This window comes from Strix aluco, chromosome 2 (assembly GCF_031877795.1).
Source record: "Strix aluco isolate bStrAlu1 chromosome 2, bStrAlu1.hap1, whole genome shotgun sequence".
Lineage (NCBI taxonomy): Eukaryota > Metazoa > Chordata > Aves > Strigiformes > Strigidae > Strix > Strix aluco.
The window spans coordinates 42,558,288-42,583,619 of record NC_133932.1 but is presented as its reverse complement, the minus strand read 5'-3'; the positions used below and the strand labels follow the sequence as shown (position 1 = coordinate 42,583,619).

The 25,332-nt window shown below is 39.4% G+C and overlaps 1 protein-coding gene across 2 annotated transcripts in view; it reads right to left on the bottom strand.

Annotated features, from left to right (window-relative positions):
- Nucleotides 1-24,957, bottom strand: part of MED14 (mediator complex subunit 14) — a 38,030-nt gene extending 13,073 nt beyond the window's left edge. The window contains exons 1-19 of one of the 2 annotated variants that reach the window (XM_074814548.1): nucleotides 24,573-24,957; nucleotides 22,646-22,672; nucleotides 16,862-16,967; nucleotides 16,030-16,203; nucleotides 15,128-15,257; nucleotides 13,441-13,566; nucleotides 12,961-13,068; nucleotides 11,607-11,739; nucleotides 10,909-11,059; nucleotides 8,206-8,317; nucleotides 7,438-7,563; nucleotides 6,522-6,600; nucleotides 4,803-4,962; nucleotides 4,215-4,409; nucleotides 3,493-3,627; nucleotides 3,000-3,076; nucleotides 944-1,104; nucleotides 519-665; nucleotides 336-427 (exon numbers count right to left, since the gene is read on the bottom strand). In XM_074814548.1, coding sequence (XP_074670649.1) covers nucleotides 336-427; nucleotides 519-665; nucleotides 944-1,104; nucleotides 3,000-3,076; nucleotides 3,493-3,627; nucleotides 4,215-4,409; nucleotides 4,803-4,962; nucleotides 6,522-6,600; nucleotides 7,438-7,563; nucleotides 8,206-8,317; nucleotides 10,909-11,059; nucleotides 11,607-11,739; nucleotides 12,961-13,068; nucleotides 13,441-13,566; nucleotides 15,128-15,257; nucleotides 16,030-16,203; nucleotides 16,862-16,967; nucleotides 22,646-22,672; nucleotides 24,573-24,754 — 2,421 coding nt within the window. In that variant the 5' untranslated portion in view covers nucleotides 24,755-24,957. Of the gene's footprint in view, nucleotides 1-335; nucleotides 428-518; nucleotides 666-943; nucleotides 1,105-2,999; nucleotides 3,077-3,492; nucleotides 3,628-4,214; nucleotides 4,410-4,802; nucleotides 4,963-6,521; nucleotides 6,601-7,437; nucleotides 7,564-8,205; nucleotides 8,318-10,908; nucleotides 11,060-11,606; nucleotides 11,740-12,960; nucleotides 13,069-13,437; nucleotides 13,567-15,127; nucleotides 15,258-16,029; nucleotides 16,204-16,861; nucleotides 16,968-22,645; nucleotides 22,673-24,572 lie in introns of both variants that reach the window. The other variant, XM_074814547.1, reaches the window with a different exon arrangement.
- Nucleotides 24,958-25,332: the final 375 nt, after the last annotated feature.

Here is a 25,332-nt window from a genome sequence, read left to right as displayed (position 1 = left end):
AGAGTCCTTTCTTCTGAGGCAGAATTAGGATTCAGCTTACATACATCCATATATCCCAGTACAGCAATGATGAGTAGCAACTGGTTTGTCAGAAAAAGGTTGCCACATCAGCTTTCATCAGTGAGGAGCACACAACTGTCCTTCCCACAACTCAAAGCATCTTAAACAAATTCTCAAAAATCCTGAACATCTAGTAACCTGGCAAATTAGCAATCTGACACCCTCTTTTCAATAATGTAATATAACAAAATACTTTGTAGCACAATTCTGAGAACTCTAAGCCTACCCATTCTGTTTTCAAACACACATTTTAAGTGCACTTAGGAGTTACTTACTGAGCTCCCCTTGGTAGTTCCATAACAAAGGATAAGTTTTCGGTAATTGTAGATACGAACTTCTGAAAAAATGTTTAAGTGGTTGGGTATGTCTTTGAAGAGAGGAGGGAAAAGCGTTAAAGTGAGAAAACCATAGTAATCTGTGAACACATAATTTTAATGAAAAGGAGGTGATTTCTGCACCTGGTAATGATCGTGCAAACTCCAGGACACATTCATACAGCCGAGCGATACTGTTCCAGTCATTAAGGAACATCTCAACAACTTTGCGACCTCCAACTGGTTCAGATAGCTGGTTTTCATATGTCAGGTAAACATGACGGGTTGGTCCTGCAGTGTTAGCAGATGGCAAATACTGATTAAACTAGTGGTTCCTAAACTGTGGTTTACAGACTATGAGTGAACTGCAGTAAGTGACCAGGAAGCATATTTAAATAATAACAGTGCATCAACTCAGCAGTCAAAATTTTGATTCAGGTACACTGGGGTTTACTACAAGTCTTAAGAGCAGACAGCTGTCCAGGAACACCAAAACATTAGAACTACTGTACCAGACAATCTAAACCACAAAGAAACAAAATGTACCAGTCTTCCTAAATAAAATTTACCTTGCTCCCTGGATGAAGTGCTATTAAGCGGACAGTTCGCAAACACCAGCTCAGCCACCCACGTGCGATTATTTCTACCTTGTAACCGGAAAGTGCAATCAAGAAGAGATCGGTCCAGAGCCTTCTGCGTTTCCTCGTTTACACCTTTACAGGGAGGAATTCTATTCATGATAAAAAAAAAAAAAAAATCTCAATTGCACACAGTAGAGTTCCAAAACTAAAAATACTACCTTCTAAGATTTCCTGAAGGACTTCCAAGTCTGGACATGAAAGAATGAACAAATCAACAGCAAAGACATCTGGACTGCACAGCAAGATATCCTATTCCTCTTTAAGGACTGTAATAAGTGTGTTAGAAAAGCACTCTGAGTTAAGACCAATTTTTATATGGATTCAACACCTGCAAATTACAGACTGTTAAGGGATCTGTTGAATTGCCCAGATCTCCTGGTGAAGTGAGAGCACTCCAAATTAAAGCTTTTGTACAGAGAAACAAGCCAAAAAAGATTAAAATAATAAGTTCTGTGGCAACCCGAACTCACGAATCAGTTCGTCTCCTAGAACAATCTCACTCTAAATGCAATGAACAACCTGGCAGTTACCTTAGTACGCACTAATTTATTCATATCCCAATGTGAGAATTGAGCTCAGGGGACAGACTAAATGAAGCTTAAGTAAAAACATGCCAAACTTTTTTCCAAATCCTTTGAGAACCTACCCAAAAATTTCATGTACCACCCTGAACTTCAGCTCACAAGTTCTCAGTACTACTCTGCTCATATGCAAAGTTAAAAAGGTAGGGCCTGATGCATTTAGAGACTGATGCCTTTGTATCACTATATATTTCTGCACCATACAAGAGGTTAAGAATGTTTTACTCTAGAAGGTGTCTTTGGGGTTTGGCTTTTTTACATTTGAAACTGATATAATCTGTTCTGCTTCATAACACAATCTGAAGTTTAACAGGTGAGGCTTGAAGTAGGCTCCAAGAAGTGTGAAGTGGACTGCCAAGTAGAAAGCACCATGGTCAATAGTTGCAGGTCCAATTAGTGGCTGGTTGTGGCCAACATTCCTCAGGGTTAACAGAGAGGCCAATACTATTTAACAATTTCAATAACCTACACAATGCAAAGGAATAGCAAGTTTGCAGATGACACCAAACCGAAGGGAGCACGTAACTTGCTGGAGGACGGGGTTGCCGTTCAGAGAGACCACAAATGGCTGGAGGAATGAGTTAACAGGAACCTCACAAACTTCAGTGAAAACAAATGCAAACTCCTGCACTTAGGCCTGAATAACCTCAAGCAACAGCACACAGTGGGGACTGACTGGCTGGGCAGCAGCTCTGCAGAAAAATAACTTGGGGGCCTGGGAGACAGACTGAACAGGAGTCAGCAGTGTGCCCTTGCAGCAATGACAGAACATTGCATCCCAGGCTGTATTAGCCAGGCAATCAAGTGACTACTCCCCTCTAGCCAGAATTTGAGATTGCTCTGGCCAGGGAGGGCACAAAAGTTCTTAGAGATTGGAAAATGCCGCTGATCAGCCCTGCTCTGAGCAAAAGGTTGGACCAGATGACCTCCACAGGTCCCTTTCACTCTTAAATTACTGTACATTCTCAGATGTTTCCTCTACAAGTTTTTTTACCATGCAATCATCTTTTCTGGGATTCTTTGTGTTTTCCTCTGCAGTATCACATACTGGTATTTGTCAAATAACATATGGAGTATATGCAGGCCTCTGATCTGATCTAAAATTGCAGTTGCCTGGATTTTAGGATTGAGTACTGTCAGACTGCTTTCAGAGCTCCCCAGTGTAGGCTAATGAAGAAAACAAGTTATAGCTGGCTCTATGTCTACTCTTATTTTCCTCTTTCACCAGCACTGCTTCACATGAGAGTGCAAGACACACAATAATTTAAAAAAAACAACCAAAAAACCCCAAACTAAAAATCTCCCCCCATCCCAATATTTTTTGTGTTAATCTCCAGACAATCCTTTTTTTCTCTCAAATGTAAGTACAGTAATAAATGAAATACAGGACCATATCCTCTTACTTCAATAAACGTATTGCATGGCTGAAGCCATCTCCTTCTACTTGTACTCCTTGGTGAGGAATGTCCATATTAGATAACTAGGGATGAAGAAGAAAAATGTTATCCCAAGCAAAAAGTCAAGCAAAATAACTAACTTTTTCAAGGATTTTTTTTTCTTGAAGGGTGACAGATGTTTCACATACTCAAGCACTGGAAAGCCAAAAACCAGTCTGTCCAATCTGGTATAAAGCAGTCTCCCACCCGCTCCCATAAGCGTGTCTTTCATACTCTCATTTTCCCTTTTCCCTAAGCTTTTTGCAGTGCCTGGTATTATAGACCGAGCTCTAACAAGACTAGAGCAACCCAGTGTAGGGCATCAAGTCACCCAGGCTCATCTGGTGGCGGAACTCCAAAGCAAACACACGACCACAAGTTTGCCAAATAGCTGCATCTAGACAAGAGAATCAGGAGTAGTAGAAGGGAAGAAGGAAACAAAATATTTTTAAATACATACCTCCATACGAAGCCCTATAAATGGCATGTTTGTATCACACATGGCTACAATATGAGCTAGCACTTTATTGAAGGCACACATTTCTCCCGACCGTTTTGGTTTCTTAGGTTCTATGGAACATGGATCACCAGATAACTAGAATTAAAATAAAGACAAATGTACTTGCACATTTGGAGTAAATGTTTTGAAAACATGTCAGAGAATAATCTCATTCATCCAAGTTTCAAATGAATCACACCCTGAGCACAAACTCCCAAAACGGTCTGGTCCACTTAAGGACTGAAGCAATTCAGTTAAATTAATTTTATAATTACATCCTTCCTTAAAATATTATTTAAGTATCACTAAGCCGTGTCAGCCTGACCCCAAGAAGCAACTCTTACCAGCCCCTGCAAGTCTTTCAAAGACTACACCTACATGGCACAAAGCATATCACTGCAGATACCAGTGCTCCATATACAAGCTACTCTAGCCACCTCAGCACAGTGCTCTGCCATGGCTCTTCAGAGCAGCTGAGAAGGCCTGACATGAATGAAAAGACAACTGTTGTAAAATAGTTTCCCAACATCTCCTTAGGGAAGCAGTCCAGAGAACCAAGCCACAATACAAGATGTCAGCCATACAAACTTCCAAACAACACTACTGAAGCTGGTATTGATGCTCAGAACATGTGTTTAGCTTTCACGCTTTATAGTTAGCCCAATGGCTCTTGAAGCACATACCTTGCGCTTGACACCACTTTTCATTTGTTTCCCACTTTTTGTGTCTAGTACCAACTCTTCAATGTTTGGTTTGAACTGCTGTAGTAAAAGTGCAGTAGCAGGGCTGTCATCCCCTTCAGCATAGCTCACAGAGAGAAAATGGTACTTGTACTCTAGTTCTGTAGGGTTGCCAGGAACATCAAACATCTCTACAACCTATATTTAGACAAAACAACAAATTGAGAAGACCCTCAAGCTAAGAATACGTCTATACCAGTTCCTATCCTCTCCCCCTCAAAGAAAAGACATTAGTCTTTTTCAAGATACTAATACTGTGGCTAGGAAAGGGATTCAAGAAGAGAAGGAAGACTAAACTTTCAGGAAACATAAAGAGAATGGGAAGGTTGCTGAATAATAAACCTATATGTCCCCTCCTCTCTATAAGCCTGACTGCTTAACAAACCTGCTGAATGAAAGAAGGGAGGGAGAGGGGAGAGTCAAGGATTACATCAATTACTTGGTTCCTAATGCTAGAGTTAACAGCACAACAAACTGTCTGGGACATCCATGACTGGGAGCAAAAGACAGAAGCATTTTTCAGTTACTTACAATGTAGTACTGTGGAAGGCGAGTGAGTTTGATAAACAATTTGTGTTTGGAAAGGTTTCCCACTGGATGGCTAGTATAATTAGCTAGTTGAAGAGTTTCACTGCTCACTGTAGGCAGATGCTTTATAGACTGTTTGCAACGTTGCTGTCCAAGCCAGAACCTTACATTGAAACAAAGGTATTAGTACCCTGAGACTGCTGTTAGTGTCAAATTAAGCCAGTCACATTCTAATTCAACATCTATCACTGCTCCACAAGTTATATACAGAAAATCACACAGAAAATTTCATGAGTTTTTCTATTCTTATTACTATCTTTACATATTGTCTTCAGCTTGAGTAACAGACAGCTGTTAATTTAAGAAGAAAAGCCCTGAAATTATTCCCTAAAGGAATAAATAAATAAATTTTTATACACCACAATATGAAATTACAGTATAAAAAAGAAGGGATAAATTAAAACCCATGCAGATTACAGTTATTTTACGATTTGGAATCTTTGATTATTTTTTGCTATAGAAAAGAAAATCTTTGCTCCCATATGCTGGTAAGCAATACAGTAAAAAAAGTCACCAAAGCTGGGCACCACTCCGAGTTATGTTATAAACAACTCAACCACCCAAGTAAGTTTGGACATGGAGAACCACATGCAAGACACCAAATTTATTCTATTGTTTGGAATTAATCTTTGTCCTACTCCAGTGGATTCTGGCTATAGTGGCAAGGCCAGAAAGCCTAGCTAGGCTTGAAAGGAGCTCAGAAATGTGTGGCTTGGTTTTTTCAGTCAAACTTCTACTGAAAACAGCAATGGAAAAGTGTGGGTGCTCAGCATCTCTCCATCACGACACACATTTATTCTCGTAGATGCATGTTACATATAGCTGTCCTAAAAGACATTTCGTGGGACTGCCTAGCTTCCTCAAAAACTGCAGCACTACCCAAGCCATTATCTCGAGTACATTATTTATAACAAAGGGAGGTTGATTAGTTTTCTCCAGGGTGCCAGAGCTTCATGCGTCATCATGCTTCTTTTAGAAGCAAAATGCCTCAAATAGAGGTTTCACCCTGCAATCAGCTTGGAGTACTGGGAATTTCCAAAATGACAGAGCAGGTGGAACTTAGTTTTCATGCAGATGCAAACTGTATTTGTATTATTTCCTACAACCTCTTATGGGAGTCAAATATATCTTGTGCTTAAATCTCAGGGTTTTATGGAAGAAAGATTAGAAGTTTAAATCAGCAAGGGCTGAAGTGTTAGAATAGATATTATTTAAATCATCCTAGGCCACTTCCTGGTTTTTCCTCTGTATTGTGAGAAGGGAGATTGCTGTTGCTGAGAAACAAGCACAGTTCAGCTGTAGAAACAGAGTGGAATAAAGGAGATAGAAAATGAACAGGAACACAAAATGAGATCCTCAGGAAGCAAGTGGTCTGCTACTGAATTAAAGTGAAAAGACTTCATGCAGAGTGTGTGCATAGCAATGCATTAGGCTACCGTGTAAGGGGACAGACTAAAGGAGGACTAGGGAATCAACTCCAAGCAAAAGCAGAATTTCCTCCACCCATTTAGAGGAGATGGCAAATACTCAAGGTTGCTTAGAACAGCGAGAAAGTATATCTCCTACTGTGGTAAAACAGAAAGCCATGCAAGTGTGATTGACCAAAATACAAATATGGTAATTCATTCTATGCAAACTAAGTGAATCACTCAAGTCACTTACTTGAGCTGCTGAAGCCAAGGAATGATACGCTTCATATCATCATTAACAGACTTCTCTATGTCATCGAGTGTCAGTTGATCTGCAAGAACATTAGGTGAGTGAATGGTCTTAAGATCTCCTCTTCAAAGAAAATTTTGACCTTTTAATGAAAGTGTCTCATCTAATTTAACAATCACAGAATCATAGAACAGCCCAGGTTGGAAGGGACCTTGAAAGATCAACTGGTCTAACCTTGCACAGGAAAGGGAGACTAGATAAGATTATCTAATACACTGTCCAATCGCATCTTGAAAACCATCCCTGAGGGGGCTGCTTCAGTGATTGATTGTTTTCACTGTAAAAAATTTCTTTCTTATATTGAGATGAAACCTCTCCTGGTGCAACTTGTAGTTGCTGTCCCTTGTCTTCTCCACACTGGTTCATTGTGAAGAGATTAAGATACACAACAAATGATTCATAATGCTTGTAAAACCACAGTAGTATGTTATTAGGCAAATAAACTGAAAGAAATCACTTTCCTTCTTTTCTTAGGTAATCTGAAACCTGAAGTTAAGACTTGGACAGTAACTCAAGCTGTAGAAGGTCACATAACACAATTGTCAATCGGGTCCACACAAAATGACTGCATCCATTAATAGCACAACCCAGTCAAAGAATATGCACTGCAATGAGGCCTAACAATATTTAGTCTGTTGTCCCCTTAAAACATGCCTAACTGAACTGTGACTCTTAAGCACAAAGATATACTTCTCTGTTCCTCAAACTCAGATACCTAGGTGATGACCCAAATTCATTTGCATTACCCTTATTTACTTACAGAATTTCACAGATCTGACAGAACTGTTCATACAAAATTACCTCAGAATGCAGGATTCTTGCAAGATATTAAATAGAACCTGGTTTTGCACCTACTTACCAACACCATACAGCATCAGTTGAAACATTCCAGAGTGGAGATCAACAAACACATGCAGGCACTCTGATCGACCACATGGTTCCAAAATTGGAATTACAAGAGTTGGAAGAGCCGTCTCGATGAATGCTAAACAAAAATTGATGTTAATAATTTGACACAAAATTCAAATTCATCATATTAAAACTTAGCCCATTATAATCAAAAAACCTGTTTGTATTTATAGAAGCAATCTTCACTTGCACATTATTACACTGTTAACGTAAAGAGTGAACCAAATATAAGAATTTCTCTGTGAAAACAGTGCTAGTAACAAACCACTGAGAAAAGAGATCAAATTTGAAGAAAATTATTAATCCTTAAGCATCTTTTAATTCACTGCTTCACGATTATAAGCTCAATTCAAATTCTAGTAGTTTCAGCAACAGTTTAAGCAAAGTCTGATCCAAAGCTAGCTCAAGACAGTGCAAGATTTGCTTTCAATTCTGAACATGTACAAGTTCTACAGTAGACCATTTTTAAACCTTCAGCCCAGACTACAATGCTCTACCAGCTTCATCTATTATATTGTATTTACTGGTATGAGTATTTTACAATTGTCAATGAAGAATAATTTAAAGCTAAGTCTTTTTAATTCTGAACACATCTCCCTTTACTTTTTCATATTTTTTATTTAAATTAATGAAAACAAGAAACACCAAGAAAAAAGGAAACCATTCCTAGGCACAAATGGAAATTAACTTGAAACAAACTTCAGTAGAAAACACATACAATTGTCATTAACGTTGTAGCTCTTAAGAATGGCTTTTAGCTCCTGGAGTTTTTGATGAGATCTTGCATGGACGCTGTCTATTAGGAGTTTTTCTATTGATAGGTGGTCAATCTGTAAAAAAGGAACATACTTGAGCAAATTCAAATTTTCTGTGTAGACTTTATGCATTAGCACGCTGGAACAAAGCTACTTGAAACAATCACTTCAGAAAGAATTTGCTTAGAACTGTGGTGAAGCAAATGAACTATTAACTTGAGTATTTGGATCACTATAAAATACAGCAAACTAACATCAGATTCGGTCTGTGCAGCAGGCAGTGGGAGGGTTTTTGAGAAAAGACTAGAAGAAAATGTAAAAGAAAAGAAGTTTCACAAACTATGCTGTTACCACTCTCTGTGCAGACCTACTCATTCTGGATCAAGGCTGGGGTATTTTGCAGCTTAGCATGCATCCGTTCATAGCTAGTTTAAGCTAACGAAAAGAAGACCCACAAAACCCTGCAAACCAACGCTCTATTAGAATACAGTTGCCTCTACACAGACACATATGTAGCTGTACATTGAAATACAACACACTAGTTTTAGTCCTGCTGATGAGGTAACAATGCAGTGAAAATGCAGTGGCAGACACTGAATATGAGCAACCTTACTGAACTCAGGAGTATCTAGAGCCCTGCATCTAGAATATCTAGAGGCTGTGCACTGCCAGTGCTGAAGCTTATGCCACTACTTATATTCACTGTAGTTTACTTGTGCAACCTAAATTAAAGAATTTGCATTTATAGCCATTCACAATGCAGTCATATTATTTACATATTTTGCATAAGCAAAGCTACAGATTACTTCAGAACTTTTTTCTAGTTAACCTCACATTGGTTTGAAAACCGTTCAAGGCGAATTAAACTCAAATTTTATTCTAGCATAAGAGATAAATGCAGAAGAGGTTTATACTGGAACAGAATTATACAGAATTTCAGTACATGCCTTCATATATACCAGAATGACCTTCCCCCGGAGACAAGCTTTCCAAGCCAAGGCCTTAAAAATCAAGTGTTTATCCACCCACAAGAGCATTTCAACTCAACAGCTGCTATGGGTTAAATCTTCCTCACAAACAAGTGGTTACAGGTTCTACAGCTACAGCCAATTTTCAGTAGGTTAATGTATAATAACCTGCTTAGACAAACATATTTGTTCGTGCCACTGTTTTATATAGTATCTTAAATAAACAGAAACAGTGTGCTGTCTACGTCATTACAGCTGAGATCATTATTCAAACACTAGAACAGCAGCGTATACATAGCTGATAAAATTTTTAAGCTTAGAGCAAGTAATTATAAAGGGACTCAGCACTGACTTTGATAAATCTCAAATTTACAGTGGCCTCATAGCTTAATCTACAGTCTGTAGACCTGGTTCAATGAGTTTAGGATTGTGTCAGCTCCAGTAGAACTTCAGCATATGGTCTAAATAAAGCATATTTTCCTGGATTTATGCATAAATACAGTATCTTCGCCAAATTAACTGTATATTTAGTGGCCTAAATATGCTAATTCAGGCTATTAAGTAAGTAAATTTGGTATATATTTACTATACTAATAGTAGAATTTATACTCTAGCAGTAGAGTGGAAGGCTACTATGCTCCACTAAGTTTCCCACATTCCTCTATAGCCCTAACATATGAAGTTCTTGACATTCAACATACAGAGACTTGTCTGTCAAACTTGGTAAACAAGATGGGCCAAGAGGCTCAAATACAAAGTATGTACAGTAGGTGAAGGCTGTCATCAGTAGAAAGTTCTGTAAAGACAGGTGAAGAATCTGAGCTGGTGAGTTTTTCCCTGTGGAAAAACTGTACTGAAAGTTTGAAAACTATACCATTCACTCCAGTTAATAAACTCTCTTAAAAAACCCAAACACTGTAAGAAATAGTGACAAACTTACATCCTGATATATCACAGCCAGACTTGCTGAGGAACTTACAGAAGACTTATTATAAAACCTAGAATGCAGTTTCTCTTAGATATCATTAACCAAGATCTAGAATTATCACCAGTGAAGCCTTATCCAAGTAGGAAGTTGACTGCAGTTACTCGTTTTGGATCATTTGAACAATCACACCTTTAATATATAGGAATTTGAATAGAAAGGCACATTCAAATACGCCACATGACACAATCTGGTTAGTGATAAACTAAACCCAAGTGTTACCTAACACTTGTAACAAGCAAACCACATTAGGTCTTTTGGACAAGATTTCCAAATCATAATGTAAGATTTTCTAAGGTGAATAGCACTGCTGGGTAGCCAATTCAAGCGACATGGGGAAGCAGAGGAAGTTTACACAGCATCTCCAAGACAGGAAGGTGAAGAACTGGCTCTCTCTAAACCATTTCAAGCCAAACACTAACCCTAACTGAAACTTTGCTGTTGTTTTTCCCCTCAGCCTCAGCATTCTCTTGTAAGTGGTATATAACGCACTGTGAAGTAGGTGTAATTTTTAAGTTGAAGGCAAGGCCAGTAATTTGTAACAACAATTTTAGGTCCCAACATAAACACAACAGAGTCTGGAGTAACTGCTTACTAGAAATCTTAGAAACAGCTCTTTAAATAGAAAAAAAAGTGAAACAAGCTTACAATGAAAAGTATTTTTAAGTTTTTGATTTATAAAACCAGATGCCTACTGCAAAGCAAACCTTTACCTTCATAGCTCTTTCCATCAGTTTGGAATCACAGGCTGGCAGTGGAGGCTCATGAGATATTTGTAAGGGTTTTGAGACATCAGTCTCATCAATCTTAATAGTGACCTTATGAACAGATGCAGTCCCTGTTTTCCTGCCAAGCACCTGTTGACTTAAAATAAAGAGAATAATTAAACCATGTAACTGGAATAGCAGAAAATATGATTTTCAGTAGCTAATCCTTGACTCTGAGAGCTCTGGTTAAAAATAAGATTATGTCAGCTGAACTGAAAAAAGCATTTATTTTAGTTTACATTTTAATGCAGAACTGTCGGTAAACTGTAACTACATAAAGAAGTTTTAGACAGCTGCAAATTCAACACAACCAGAAGAGCATGTGGATTGCTTTTTTGAATTATATCTAGTGCAAGTCAAGCAGTAAATATAGTAAAAGATTGACAAGGAACTAATTAATTTATTTAGATACTCACACAAATACAAGCTGATTTATAACTGTATCCACTGTTCCCCTGTACATTAACGTACTTCCCTCACTTGTCTACAATTTAAGCAACATGTTTAGGTACTTTACAAGAATTTAGAAGTCTCACATCAAAAAGAAAGTACAATTCTGAAAATTCTGGCTCAAGCTTAGTAAATGAAAACCCTCCTATTATTTCATTTATTGTTTGTTAACCACCCTTTTAAAATTAACTTACTTCCAAACAGAGAGCGAGAGACATTTCCCTGCATGATATCGCTCCACTTGCACAAGGTCACCCCAGCGCTCTCGAATCAGCATTAGTGTTTGTGAATGCAAGACTTCCAACTGAAGTGCTAAGCAGAAGGAGTCTAATGAACTGAGTTAAGAAAATTATAAGACCTCCAAAAAGTACGTACACTACATAAATCCATTTGTCACAAACATCAGACAAAATGCTGTCTGAAAACACACTAATGTACTAATCCAGAGATAAAGACATACAAACAGCATCAAATATTTCTCTTTTCTTTATTTTTTTTTAAAAAAACCTCTTATTTAGAGCAGGGCCTTAGACAAGAGTGACACAATAGCTTTGTTTTATAGATTATTAACTCTGATCATCTTTTAGGGAGAAGGTTACTAAAAAAGAAATTCAATTCACCCTATAGGTACCACTAACCCCATGCCCCATGGTCACCCTAAAATAACATGATTCTGTCTGTTTCTGCAGAAACTGTTTCACTGAAAACCATTTCACACTGTCAAGCAATTTGCCCTTAGCATATAGAAAATCACTGCGCTACTTCCTGCACATGCTATATCTCCTTTTAATATTCTACTCACTCACTTCTCCCCCTTCCCAGTGGGATGGGGAGGACAATCAAAAAAAAGTAAAACTCAGGGGTTGAGATAAGAACAGTTTAATAACTAAACTAAAATAGTAACAATAGTAGTGATAAAATATAATAATAGTAACGAAAAAATATAACAAAAAGAGAGAGAAATGAAACCCAAGAAAAGACAAGTAATGCACAGTGCAATTGCTCACCACCCGATGGATGCCCAAGCAGTGATCTACCTCTCCCAGTCAACTCCCCCCAGTTTATATACCGAGCATGATGTTCTATGACATTGAATATTCCATTGGCCAGTTTGGGTCCGCTGCTCTGGCTCTGCTCTCTCCCAGCCCAACTTCTTGTGCACCTGCACATTAGCAGGACACGGGAAGCTGAAAAGTCCTTGATTTCTTAGCAAAAAATAAAAACATCAGTGTCTTACCAACATTCTTATAACAAATCCCATACTGAATACAAAACACAGCACTATTCTAGCTACTAAGAAGAAAAATTAGCTCTATCTCAACCAAAACCAGGACAGTACCTCACTTCTACCTTTGCTGATTAAATGTGTACCATCAAATTTTACATGCTGGCACCTGAGAATAACTGTTTCCAAGGCCATAATTTTTACTCCACGTACAGACATTTCCCCGTAGCTCAACAGGAAGTCCATCTTTCTTGACCTCCAGCTACTAGGAAGAGCAAGGCCACATTAAACAGCTTATTCAGAAGCAACTTTCACAAGGATACGCAGACAGCTGTACATATCCTGAAGTGGCTTTTCATCAGCAAACAGCCGCGACTGGACCAACTGATGGATGAAGTTGATCTGCATGCTGTGAACCAAGGCTCGACCATCTTTCATGAATTAAAAATAACTTACGTTAGACATCAGGAGACTAGGAATTTGAAATAAATAAATAAATAATTAATAAGAAAAATTAGGATACAACTGTCTGAGCAATTTCCATACCAGAATTTCTAACAAAACAACAAAATCCTTCGTTTACTCTGGAAATTTCAGTCAGTCTGCTACACTGTCACAGTCTACCATTGTTAAGGTATTAAAAGCATATAGAGTAAGGTGAAAACAGGACAAGTATATACAGCTTCATTATCTTAGGCTGTGATACGCAAGAGACCCAGTATAAACAAAACTTATCAACACCAGAGATGAATATCATGTTAAAAAAAAGAAAGTGTAAAGCTTTGATTTTTTTTTTTTACCACCAGTTTCCTTGTCTTCAACCAAAATTTCCAGTTTGAGAAGGCGCCAGGGGATGTCAGGGTCATCACCCATCACTGTCAAGGTGGCCTCAAACTCACCCTCAACTCGGAACTTCACACGACCATTGGCTAAGGAAAAAAAAAAAAGTTTTTTTTCCACTCAGTCTCCTAAGACGCCTCAAAATATCAGTGTAGTAGTTAGCTCCTGGCACTCACAATGGATTACTTCCCTATGGTTTCTGCATCAGAACCAGTGTAAATAAGCAGCACAGACAGACATACCAAATTGTCCTGAACAGCAGTACTTTAGCCACAGTAACTTGCTAACACTTGTGCTACTATATAACAGAGTAACACTAAGCTGACTACTACCCTGACAAATTAGACAAACAAAAGGTCTGGCTTAGTTTTTCCAATTCATTGCTGTATCAACAATGAATACTTTAAGCAATATTCAAAAGAGGTTCAGAACACGATCTCAGCCCAGCTCTGGAAACACATCTCACTGCAAACCATTTATTTAACATTAAAGTATTATAACTCTGTTTTCATGCAAGGAAGATAATATTTTGCATAATTTATAATATGCACACAAGCAAAGATTATGTACACTAGTTATCTAATTGACATATATATCCTCACACCTTTGCGAACACTGCTATCAGTTTCAACAACTGGGAACAAAGACTGTCAAAATTATGTAAGCAAGGTCATAAAGAGAATGAGTGGCAGAGCAATCAGTTTAGTACTTACTAAAACCTGCAGGTCAACCTTCTTAATCACTTAACAAAATATGCCATATGCCTTTACAATTTTATACAGAGAAATATTCCTACAGAAATTTTAACCATTTTAACTCACAAAGTTTCATTTTCAAAAGTATGCCAAACATGTTCTTAAAACAAACCAAAACCCAAACCAGAAACTGACAGTCATTGAAATATTTAGTTAACTGAAAAATCTGCAGTGCTCAGACATATATCCATTTACATTTCCATTAGACAAAAATGGCTCTAATACTGATATGCGAACACTTGCAATAGGAACCAGTGAAAACTACTACCAAGATTTTACAGAAACATCTTTGATCTAGGTCTGTGGGGGTATGGTTTACACATGGCTAGTCCAGTTCCTGTAAGAAAAGTCATCTTAATGTCTAAATGACAACAGATATCTGAAAACAGATTGAGAGATCTGGCACTGCAGCGAGCCACAGAACAAAAGGCATGCATAAATACGAACAAATTTTATGCATGAAGATGAATATCAAAACAGATTAAAAAAGCAACATTAGATTGACTTAAGATAAAGTTCAAAGAGCTTCTACAGAAAGACCTAACACTTAATTAAATTGCATGTTAACATTAACTTAAGATAAAGCAGTTACATTGTTACGCCTAAGGCTCTTTCATAACACATTTGCAAAAAAGAGCAAGACAACGTCTACAACCTTTTGCCATTACTTGCACAGGATTTCTTCTTGAAAGTAAATAATATTTCAGCAATACTATCAGTGCCCTCATTTTTCAAAAGGGGAAAACATGTATTTTGATACTATACAGAAACAGGATCTCAGCCTTAATATATGCCTAACGGTCTCACTTAAGCTACCTTTTAGCTTTGCTTTAGCACTAAAGCAACAATTTAAAATCAGCCTGCAATAATGTATTCTTCAAAAAGTAATTCTTACCAACTGTAAGATTTGCCAGCTGTGGAGGGAGATCTGTAGTAACTAGTCGATGTCGAAGAATCTGATTTAGTTGATGAAGTGTGGTTTGCTTCTCACTCTTTGTTATTGGGTCAGGAGGGATTATTTTATCCTGTTAAAATAAACACAACCAAGTCTACATATCTCAGACATGTATAATACATTGACTGTAGCAACGGTGAAACAAACCAGACTAGAAGTCTGAAAATATAAATGCTACTGGCCATTACACAGAGTGAAATTTTGTATCTTACACTCAGATTTGTTTTCTACTTGATCACATTTTACCTGAGACTAACCACCAAACAGAACTGCTCAACTTGGATCAATTAAATAAATTCAGGGCCTTACATCAGACTAAACTTGTTTTTAAATACTAAGATTTGAAAGCCATTCCTTATCTGTAGCTATAGATCTGTCACAGGTACTACTGTTTATATTATTTCACCAAATCCAGTTATTCTATATTTTAACAGCAAGAAAAGGCAGCAGCCTTAAGGAGAGCTGTTAAGTATTTCAGTACATTTTCAAACACAGGCAAAACCTCTGAGAACAACAGATGTCAGCATCTCCTTTTCACACTTCATTTTTCTAGGATGGCGGCTTATCACCTGCAAATACTTAAGGAACCAAGGAAGAACAGTTGCTACTATACTCATCCTAGAGCAGAACTAGTCTAAATGGAGAGAACGTGTTACTGAGAAAGCTTAACTTGTTCAAATCGGAAGCGCTCTGCATGAGAAAGAGACACTACAAACACTTGGCACTAGGCGTGTATTAAACTACAGTTCCATTTGCTCATAGACTATCAGTTTCATTAACATGCATTTGATACCGTGCAGGGGATTTCCCCCCGACGCTCGACACATGGTAGCATTATTTACCCTAATGCAGGTAGGCAGCCGTGGGTATGATCCAGTTGTCAGAACATCAATAGCATACGGGATAGCAAAACTCGGCAGACGAGCATGAACCAAAGCATCTCTAGCTAGCGATGCCAGACGATCAGCAGTGTCCACAAACAGAATGGCTTGCTGATCTAAAAAACTTGATATCATCTGTAGCGGACAAGAAAAAAAAAAAAAAAAAAAGAAGGTGTGTCCAAAACCTGCACAAATCAATGCCCCTTTTTATTCAGTTCACCTAGTGCACAAGGCTGAGGTGATTTTATCTGTCACCTCCAATTAAAGTGATCACATCTATAAAGCAAAGAAAGAATGAACATTCTGGCCATTTCTTACATTCATATGCAAGTACACTTTAAATGTGCATGCCACACTTCTGATGCTGTGGAGGATCTGTAAAGCCTCACAGCCCTTTATCTGATGATTGCTACTGGAATGCAACCATACTTGTTTGTAATCACTCGGGGCTTGTTTTTTGCAACATTCTGGACTTTATTCTTATTTAACCAAGAGCAGGATGAAAGTGATAATAAGAACTAACACACTGAGATCACCATCTTCCCTGTCCTATCACCTAATCCCAAAGCACTCCTGAAACTATATGCAGACAAGCCTTTCATGTTTTTTCCACTGATGAGTTTTTAGGAACATGAACTGTGAAAAGACAAGATTATACAATTTCTAAATAGGAAGAAATTTGTTATAACTTAATATTCATTTGCCTATGAACTAGGCTTTTTTTTTTCCAATTTCTATAGTAAGGGAAAATTACTTAGAGATTATTTCATACCAAACTCTGTTGCTAACTTACCGCACATTTTTCCACCTTTCCAGCATTATTAGCCCATTTGACTAAGGCTAACAAACGAACAAACAGTTGACGAGTGCGACTTGCAAACTGCACTATTTCTATTTTTCTGGAAAAAAACAGATGTATGTTAAGCTAGTGCTCAGATACACAATAAAGCTGCAATTTAACTCTGTGCCAATAAAAAAAAAGCTGTAATGATAACTTCTAATTGTGTTAATAGAGGCATCACAAATATATGGCTTGTCTGATTAGAACATGGGAAAAAAAGAGCTCCCTGTTCTAAATACCTAAATGCTAACAACTTACATGGATTCTAACCAACCAAGACTGTCTGGAGAAACAAAAAAGCGTACTCACATGAATTAATCACTGATTTTCAGAGAAACGATTCCATAGTGAACTCAACTGAATTATTTTTATACCTTTTATGGGATTTCCCCAGGGTTTATGATTAATTTTAAAATAGACAAGGCAATATACCTAAGGGTTACAGGACCTGGCAGTAACATTAAACTGACATTCACTAAAAAATATGAATCAGACACTAAACAAAGTATCACTCTAGTAATTTTAAGATGTCTTTACGCAGTATGTTATATGCTACCATTTTGCCAGGAAACAGGGTGGTGGTGGGAAAGACTACAAAAGCCCCCCACCCTTTTACTTTCCTCTCCATTCCTGCCTTGCAAAGAAACTGGGATAAGGAGAAATTACTGATAGTCAATATTCCTTCCACTGTGCTTTGTACGAAATAGTCAAAATGAGGCAGTGTATGTCTGCATGTCTCACAAGTTATTTTTTGTAAAAGAACATAATAGGGGCATACCCAGATTTTCCCCCTTCATTACACATCTACATTGTAGATGCATTAGACAACACACGCAGATCTACAATGTAGATCTGTAATACCATACACTCTGAAATACCATTTCACCTACTGTTTATAGAGGTTTTCCTCCCTTTCTACACGTTCAGTTCACTAATTTCACCATGGTTTTCTAGTTACTTTGAAAAAAAAACAAACCCAAGATGTGTTCCTGATACGGTTTTCTAAAGTAACAAAAGCACGTGGACAAAAAGAACATTAATCAGTGCAACAGATACTGGTCTCTACTAAACAGAAATTGCGCCTCCTTCTGATCCTAATCTGTAAAACACATAATATAGATAAAGCTTGTTTCTGCTGAAAGTGTTGGGGTAATGAGGTTAACTCTTTTGTGCAATAAGTAAAGCATAATCTGCTTGTGGCAGATGAACATTTAGGCCAGAAGCACAACTAATACCATCTGGTCCAGTTTCTTGCATTATATACTACAAACCCCATCCAAGAGCTTGGGCATTAAGCCAATAACTTCTCTGCATTCTAGAGCATATGTTTTAGAATGGCATTCAGCCTGATGCTAACATTTCAAATGGTGGACAATATAAATACATAATGCTCTAATAGTAACCACACCATGAAAACAAGGTGTTGAGAATTCTGAAAGATACAGAAAAATTTTATGGGATTTGAAAGATGTCTGCAGTGAAATTTCAGAAAGTCAGTAATCTCTCAGACAAACTCCATATAGAAGATCCTAAAATCTAGTAGTTATGTCAATCAAACTTCTGTGGTGAAAACAGCACGATAGCAAGAAAAGTTGAAACTGATGTTCTGTGACCAGAAGTCAAAGGTAGACACCCGCTGCCTCCCAAAAAAGATAAAAGCAATTTAATAAAGTGATTGATAAAACTAGACACAGTGTTCCAGTAACTGTACCATTAATACCACATGTGTGAAGTTACAGAAGACTTGTTACTTCTGCTTGACAGAATTCTGCTTTCAGAACCACCACCACCATCCCTGAATGACAATTGCATTGGGAATTCACATCCATCTACTTCTCTACTAAGAGCCCAAAGTCTTTCAGTTTTGCTGGTCCCTTTGTCCTTCATTATAGATACAGGACCTTATGTTGGGCTGCACAAAAATTTTTATTCAAGCAAGACAAAACTTAAGAAAAGAGTACATTTACAAGGCCTATAAAAGCAACGCACATAAAAAAGCTTTCTAATGACCTGGTACTCTGTGCTTTCTTTACCTTGGCCTTTCCTAGTAAGTTCCGATCTCAGGGATTTCAGATCCTTCAGACTAGTGGCTGAGGCTGGGGGAGTAAAGAATTAGCTACAGTAGAAGAGTATCAAGTTAAAGACCACTTAAGCAAGCTTGACATGCATCCAAAGATGCTGAGTGAACTGACCCATGCCACTGTAAAGTTGCTATAATTTTCAAAAGGCCACAGTGATCAAAGGTCTTGTTGACTGGAAAAAGGGAAACATCATGCCTTTCTTCAAGAAGGCCAAGAAAGATCTAGGGACCTATAGGCCAGTTGGCTTAAACTCAGTTAAGAAGAAAAATAAAGGAACAAATCATTCTAAAAGCTACATCCAGATAAATAATGAACATGAAAACAGCCTGGGAACAGTCAGCACAGATTTGCCAAGGGCAAACCATCCCTGATCAACTCAACTGCCTTCTACAGGATGAACAGCTCTGTGATCAAGGGGAGAACAGAAGATGCATTTACAATGACTTTTGCACAGCTTTTGGCAAGACCTCCCACAGTATCCTTGTAGCCAAGCTGTGAGATATGACATGGGAGGGTGGACTACAGGTAGGTGAACAACTGGCTGGACTGTCAGGAATAATAGTCTGTGACTGGCCACCAGCTGGATTTCTTTAATGTTGATTACTAGTGGTGTTCCTTAAGGATCAGTACAATTTAACACCTCCATGATGTGAAGGCATGAACTCTTCGGAAGTTTGTAGGTGATGCCAAGCTGGTGAGAGCAGAGGGACCTCAGCTGGCTGGAGGAACTGGCTGACAGGAACCTCAAGAAGTTCAGCAAAACCACCTGCAAAGTCCTGCAACTGGAACCAAACAATCTCATGTAAAGCACAGGCTGGGTACTAAGCAGCAGCTGGGGAGCAGCGCTGCAGAAGTGGACCTGGGGGTCCTGGTGGACAGGTGAACAGGTATCAGCAATGTGCCCTTCCAACAACAACAGGTGTATTAGCACTAGTGCAGCCTAGGTCAAGGAATGTCTTTATTCACCTCGAGTCAGCATTTGTGAGACTACATCTGAAGCACTACATGTAATTTTATGGTCCCTCGCCAAGAAAGATACTGCTGTACAAAAGTGGGCTAGGGGCTGGAACACATGACGTACAAGGAGGGGCTGAGGAAGCTGTGTTTGCTTCTGTTTAAGAAGAGAAAGCTGTGGTGAGATCCTACTGCCATCTTCAAATATCTAAAGGGGTGGTATAGAGAAGATGAAACCAGGCTCTTCTCAAAAGTGCAAAAGGCTGAGGGACAACAGCCACAAACTAAAACAGTGAAAAACTAGTTAGACATTAGGAAAACAAAGAAGCACACAGTGAGGCGGTCAAAGACTGAAGTAGATTGCCCAGAAAGGTTGCAGGATTTCCATCCCTGAAGGTATTTAAAACTTAACTGGACATGATCCTAAGCAACCTGAACCAACTTTCAAACTGTCTCTTACTTCAAGCAGAGGGTTGGATGAGGTATCTCCAAAGTACCATTCTAACCAAAATTATTATCCATGTCTATGAAAGGAGTAAAAAACCATTTTGTCATTAGAAAAGAATGGAACTCAATGTTTCACAAAAATTAGGTGTGTAATTGCACTATTGTTCAAGTCATGAATAACATGTTTTTACAACAGTCCTGAATCCTTTTTTTTTAATCTTGTGTAGATGATAGAGTCTTTGTTGTAAGTTTGAGAAGTAACAGTCTTGTTCACCAACTACCGCAAAACCAGTAGGAAAACTGCCTGTTTTTAGGAAAACAGTATGTTTATATAGTTCTTGGAAGTATTTTAACAATAATTCTCTTTTAAATACTTCTCAGCGGGAACTGTTTATTCAGGAACGCGGGTGTAAGGTTTTACTTTCCATTTCCCCACAACAGAAGATAGGGCCTTGTAAAGTCATTATAATCCAAGTTCCAGTTAAATCTTACACAGCCATTACTGTATTTAGATAAAAGTTTCCCACATATTATGCTGTATTGGAGGATAAAAAGGAAAAGATAAAGAATACTGAGCAAAAAAAGGTCTCCATTATTAAGAAGCAAGCCCCTGGATTTCTCCCAGAACTTAGCACTATTAATTTTACACCACAGTACTAATGGTTTTTTTTATCCAACCATTTCTTTCTTGTTGCAAAAGTTATTTATTCCTATCATTGATAGCTAATAAATGACCCTTTACAAAGAAGAGCCATCTTATACTGCGAAGCATAATTTCCTATCAGTTTTTCTTATCACAGCATTTTTTAGCTAGGCACCGTAGTAATGAACTTCAGATTTTATGTGAACTTTTTTAGAGGATAATACCCTCACATCTTCACCAAAGGATGTATGCCATGTCACCAGGCTAGCTTCAAGAAACAGAGCTTGAAGCCCAACTACTGCTGTCATTACAGCTCTCAAAGTTAGGAAAAATAGAATAATCTGGATAATAATACTACATTCCCCACACATTTCCTCCAAGAGCTGGCAACCCATTTCACCAAGAAGAGTTGTAAGTCAAAGTTAACAAGGATGTGAACATTTAATTTCAAGACCATTTCAACTGCAGGACATTCTTTGTAACTGTTGAAGGTTGTCTTATTTTCTTTTATCTGTAAACTCTTAGGGCATAAATTGTTGCTCCAGACATGTGTGCCCCACAAAGCAGATTCCAAGAAATGCTAGACATCTAGGTGGGAGAAGCCTCCCACCAGTATGAGGGAGCTGTGGACCAAAGTTGAGTGTAATTTCCACAGCAAATAGAGTGATAATTAAAAAACAACAACACCCCATACCAACAAAAACCAGATTGTTTCTCTTCATAAAATATTATGCATAAGGGAAAGGGCCACAAGAAATCATCCCAGGTTACAATTCCCTGAAAATGGGATTAATTCCACAACTTGTTATGAGAATTTTAGAAGATTTGATAACTGAATTAATGATCAAACTGGTACACAGAATTCTTTATTAACATTTTTAGGAATATCATGGCTGCTATATGTCTCCAAAGAAAACTAGGTTAATTAGCATGTCAACACAAATAAAGGAAACAATTTTCTGACAGATTCCATAAAATTTATTCAAAGAAACAAAAAAGTAAATCAAGTTCTTTCATCTCGGGGAGTGGGGTGGGAGTTGGCAGTGGGGGAGAAGACCTGTTCTGGTCTCTTACATTTGTTCTCTAATAATCTTTGCACTTCAAAAACACATAGAACAGAAGCAGAAAACAGTTCTCATGACAAGATAGAGCAGGTAACATGCAAAAAAGCAGAAGAGGTTTTTACATTGTTTTCATTGTTGAACTGCTTCTTCTGAACAAAAAGTTTCTTTATCATACTAACTAGAATCTATTTAGGTTCTCCAGTTCCCTGTCACATCAGCTTTACTGTCACTTCATTGCTTCAAGACTTATGAAGAGAAAAATGCCCTTAACACAGTCCACCTATTATAACAGCAACAGTATATTGTTTCAGTATTTTCAAAAAAGAAAAAAGCCCAAACAACAACAAAACCAAAACTATTATTGCCATTGATGCTGAGAAAAATCTTGAAACTATAGTGACAGCAAGACAGACAAGGCTTATCTTCTTGCATAAAATCTAAATTTAGGAGGAAAATGTTTTATTTAATCAGTTCTGTATTAACCTTAACATCCTAAACAAAGTTCTATATTTTAACATAACTTACAGATTGTCTTATTGTAACTCACCTTTCCATATCAGTCTTTCTTGGTAATCTATATTAAAAAAAAAAAAAGAAAAGTGTGTTATATATTTTTCTATTACATTTCAGACTACTAGAAATTTTGTTAGTCACCTTCAAGTGAGGACAAGAACAACTTCTACATACCTATAAAGAGCATTTCAAAATTTCTATGATTGTAAATGTTTCCTAAATACAATGAAATTATCTATTTGATAAAGGAAGTAGCTTGACAGCTCTAGAAAGTAGCCTAGTTAAGGGGGTAAAAAAAGATAAAATCAGGTGTCTAATAGCACCACAGGGCACCTGCCACTGGTCTGTACCAGGTAAGCTGGAACTGGTCAAATTAATTTAAAAGCTTAACGAAGGTTGCCAAAATCCCAAGATTTCTGCTCATCTAGTGAGCCACATAGTATACCTGCCTGTGCTTTGTAATTGATAACTCTAGCATCCATGACTAGAGTTAATGAATTCACCATAGCAATCCTAGAACATGTGCAGCAGGTGTTAAAATTCACTGTTTCCTGACTTGCCTGAAATAAGCTTCTCTTCCCTTTTTAATCAATCTACAAGTGGAGAAATGCCATAGTTCAGAACTTTATCAACAACCTGTGTGATAGATACTACTCCAGAGAGAGGACTGTATTTCTGTAGTGTTCTACACGTATCGCAGGCGTGTCATTAAAAAGTTATTTTTTTTATTCTGGGACTAGGCTGGTCCTGGTAAAAGAATGAGAAATCATGTTCTTGGAGGGAAGGTGGAGAATACTTTCCAGTCAGGCTTTCTACTAGCCAGATCCATACTTTATGGGGAAATACAGTGGAAAAATCTATCTCACTCTGCTTTTGGAGGGGACATCACATAGCTTATAAGCTACCTGGTGAATCAAAGTGCCCAAAGCATTTCCTATGTGTTGTGCGCACCACCCATTTTATTTTGTACCTTAATTATGTACTTAAGCTAAAAGGACCTGTTCTACACCTTAAAACAAGAATAAAAGACGTCACAGGCACATGCTCCTACAAGAACGCATACAGTATTAAGTACTGTCTACACATACCACAAACATACAGGAAAGACTTCTTGACTGATATTTTGTAAATTCTTCCAAAGCAAACTAATATTCTAAAACTCCTCATCCTTCCCAGAGTTTGAACACTTTTAACCCCAAGTCAAGCAAAGGTCTGTTTGCATCTTTAACAGATATGGTATTTTATAAGAACTCTACCTATTTTTTTCCATTTGTTCTGTATGTCACTTCTTAAAACATACAGGTTCCCCACAAGAACCTCTAAGGTTAAACAAAGAAAAAGGAAAACTGGTTTGTTCAGAATCCAAATGCTTTCAGGAAAGTGTTTCTTGGCCCAAAAACATTCCTTTGTTTTGCCACTTCAAACACAACACCACCAGCTCAGCAGATCATAAAGTAAATGTAAATAACTTATTTCCCCAAAATAATCAAATGGTATTTTAAAAAGTACACAGGTAACTCAAGGAGTTGCAGCATCTGAAAATGTCTCAGTTTCTCACATTTCAGCTTCATGTATTTTGCTAACAGTACACCACTACAGTTGGGTTTTCTGACAGTAACTTGGAAGCGAACTTCACACTTCACCAGACCACGCGCATTCAGCTGCCCTGCATTCCCCACAATCATTTTCCCTCTTTAAGACACACCACTCAGCAGCTTTTGCTAGGCCTCTGAATACACCCCAATGCAGAGACAAACCTGCACGAACAGGGCATTTCCCTGGGGTGGGAGAAGGAGCAACCACCTCCCCCCACTCCAGCCCCGGCCGGGCTCCGAGACAGATCCCCGGCCAGGCCTCCTCGTCCTCCCGGGCTGCTGGGAGGCGGCACCGCTGCGAGCCCAGGCGGCCGGGCAGGGGCGGGCGCGGAGCGCAGCGGGCCGGGGAGAATTTGGGGCACTCACAGGTCGGCCAGCACGGTGAGCTCGGCGTAGGTCCGGTGCAGGAGGAAGTCGATGAGGGTGCTGAGCCGGTAGCCGGGGCTGGCGGCGGCTGTCACGGCTCCGGGGGCCGGCGGGGCCGGGGCTGACGCGGGGCCCCCGCCGGCCGGCACCAGCTGGTTGCTCTCCAGCTGCACCGGCGCCATGGCGGCGGCGGCAGCGCCTCAACCCCGGGCAGGAACCGCTCAGCGGCCCGGGGCGGCCGGCGCTCCCGGCGGCACCGGCACCCGGCCCGACTCACCCCGCACGGAGGCAGCGGGGAGGCCGGGGGCGGGCGCGGGCCCCGGCGCTGGGGCGGGCGGCGGCACCGAGAGGGCTCCGCAGCGCTCAGAGCCTGCTTGGCGCAGGGGCCGCCGCCATGTTGGGGGCACGGAACCGGAAGCGAACAGCTGTGGCGGACCGGAAAGAGAACCTGTCTGGGAAAACCTAACGGGGGGGCCGGCGGGGGGCGCGCGCGCCGGCCGCGAGAGCCGTCGGGGCGGGGCGTCGCCACCGCCAGAGGGGCAGCGCGCAGGGCCGGGCGGCGGGATGGCGCGTGGCCCGGGCCGCCGGGCCTGAGGCCGCTGGGGGGTGTCGGGGGAGGGCGGCCGGCGGCGGCGGGCCCTGCGCCGCTGTGGTAGCGGCGGTGGCGGCGGGCGGGAGGCTGGAGGGGCCGACCCTGGCTGCCTCGTCGTGGGGCAGGCGCCGTCGGGAGGGGAAATGGCGGCGTGCTCGGGAGGGAGCG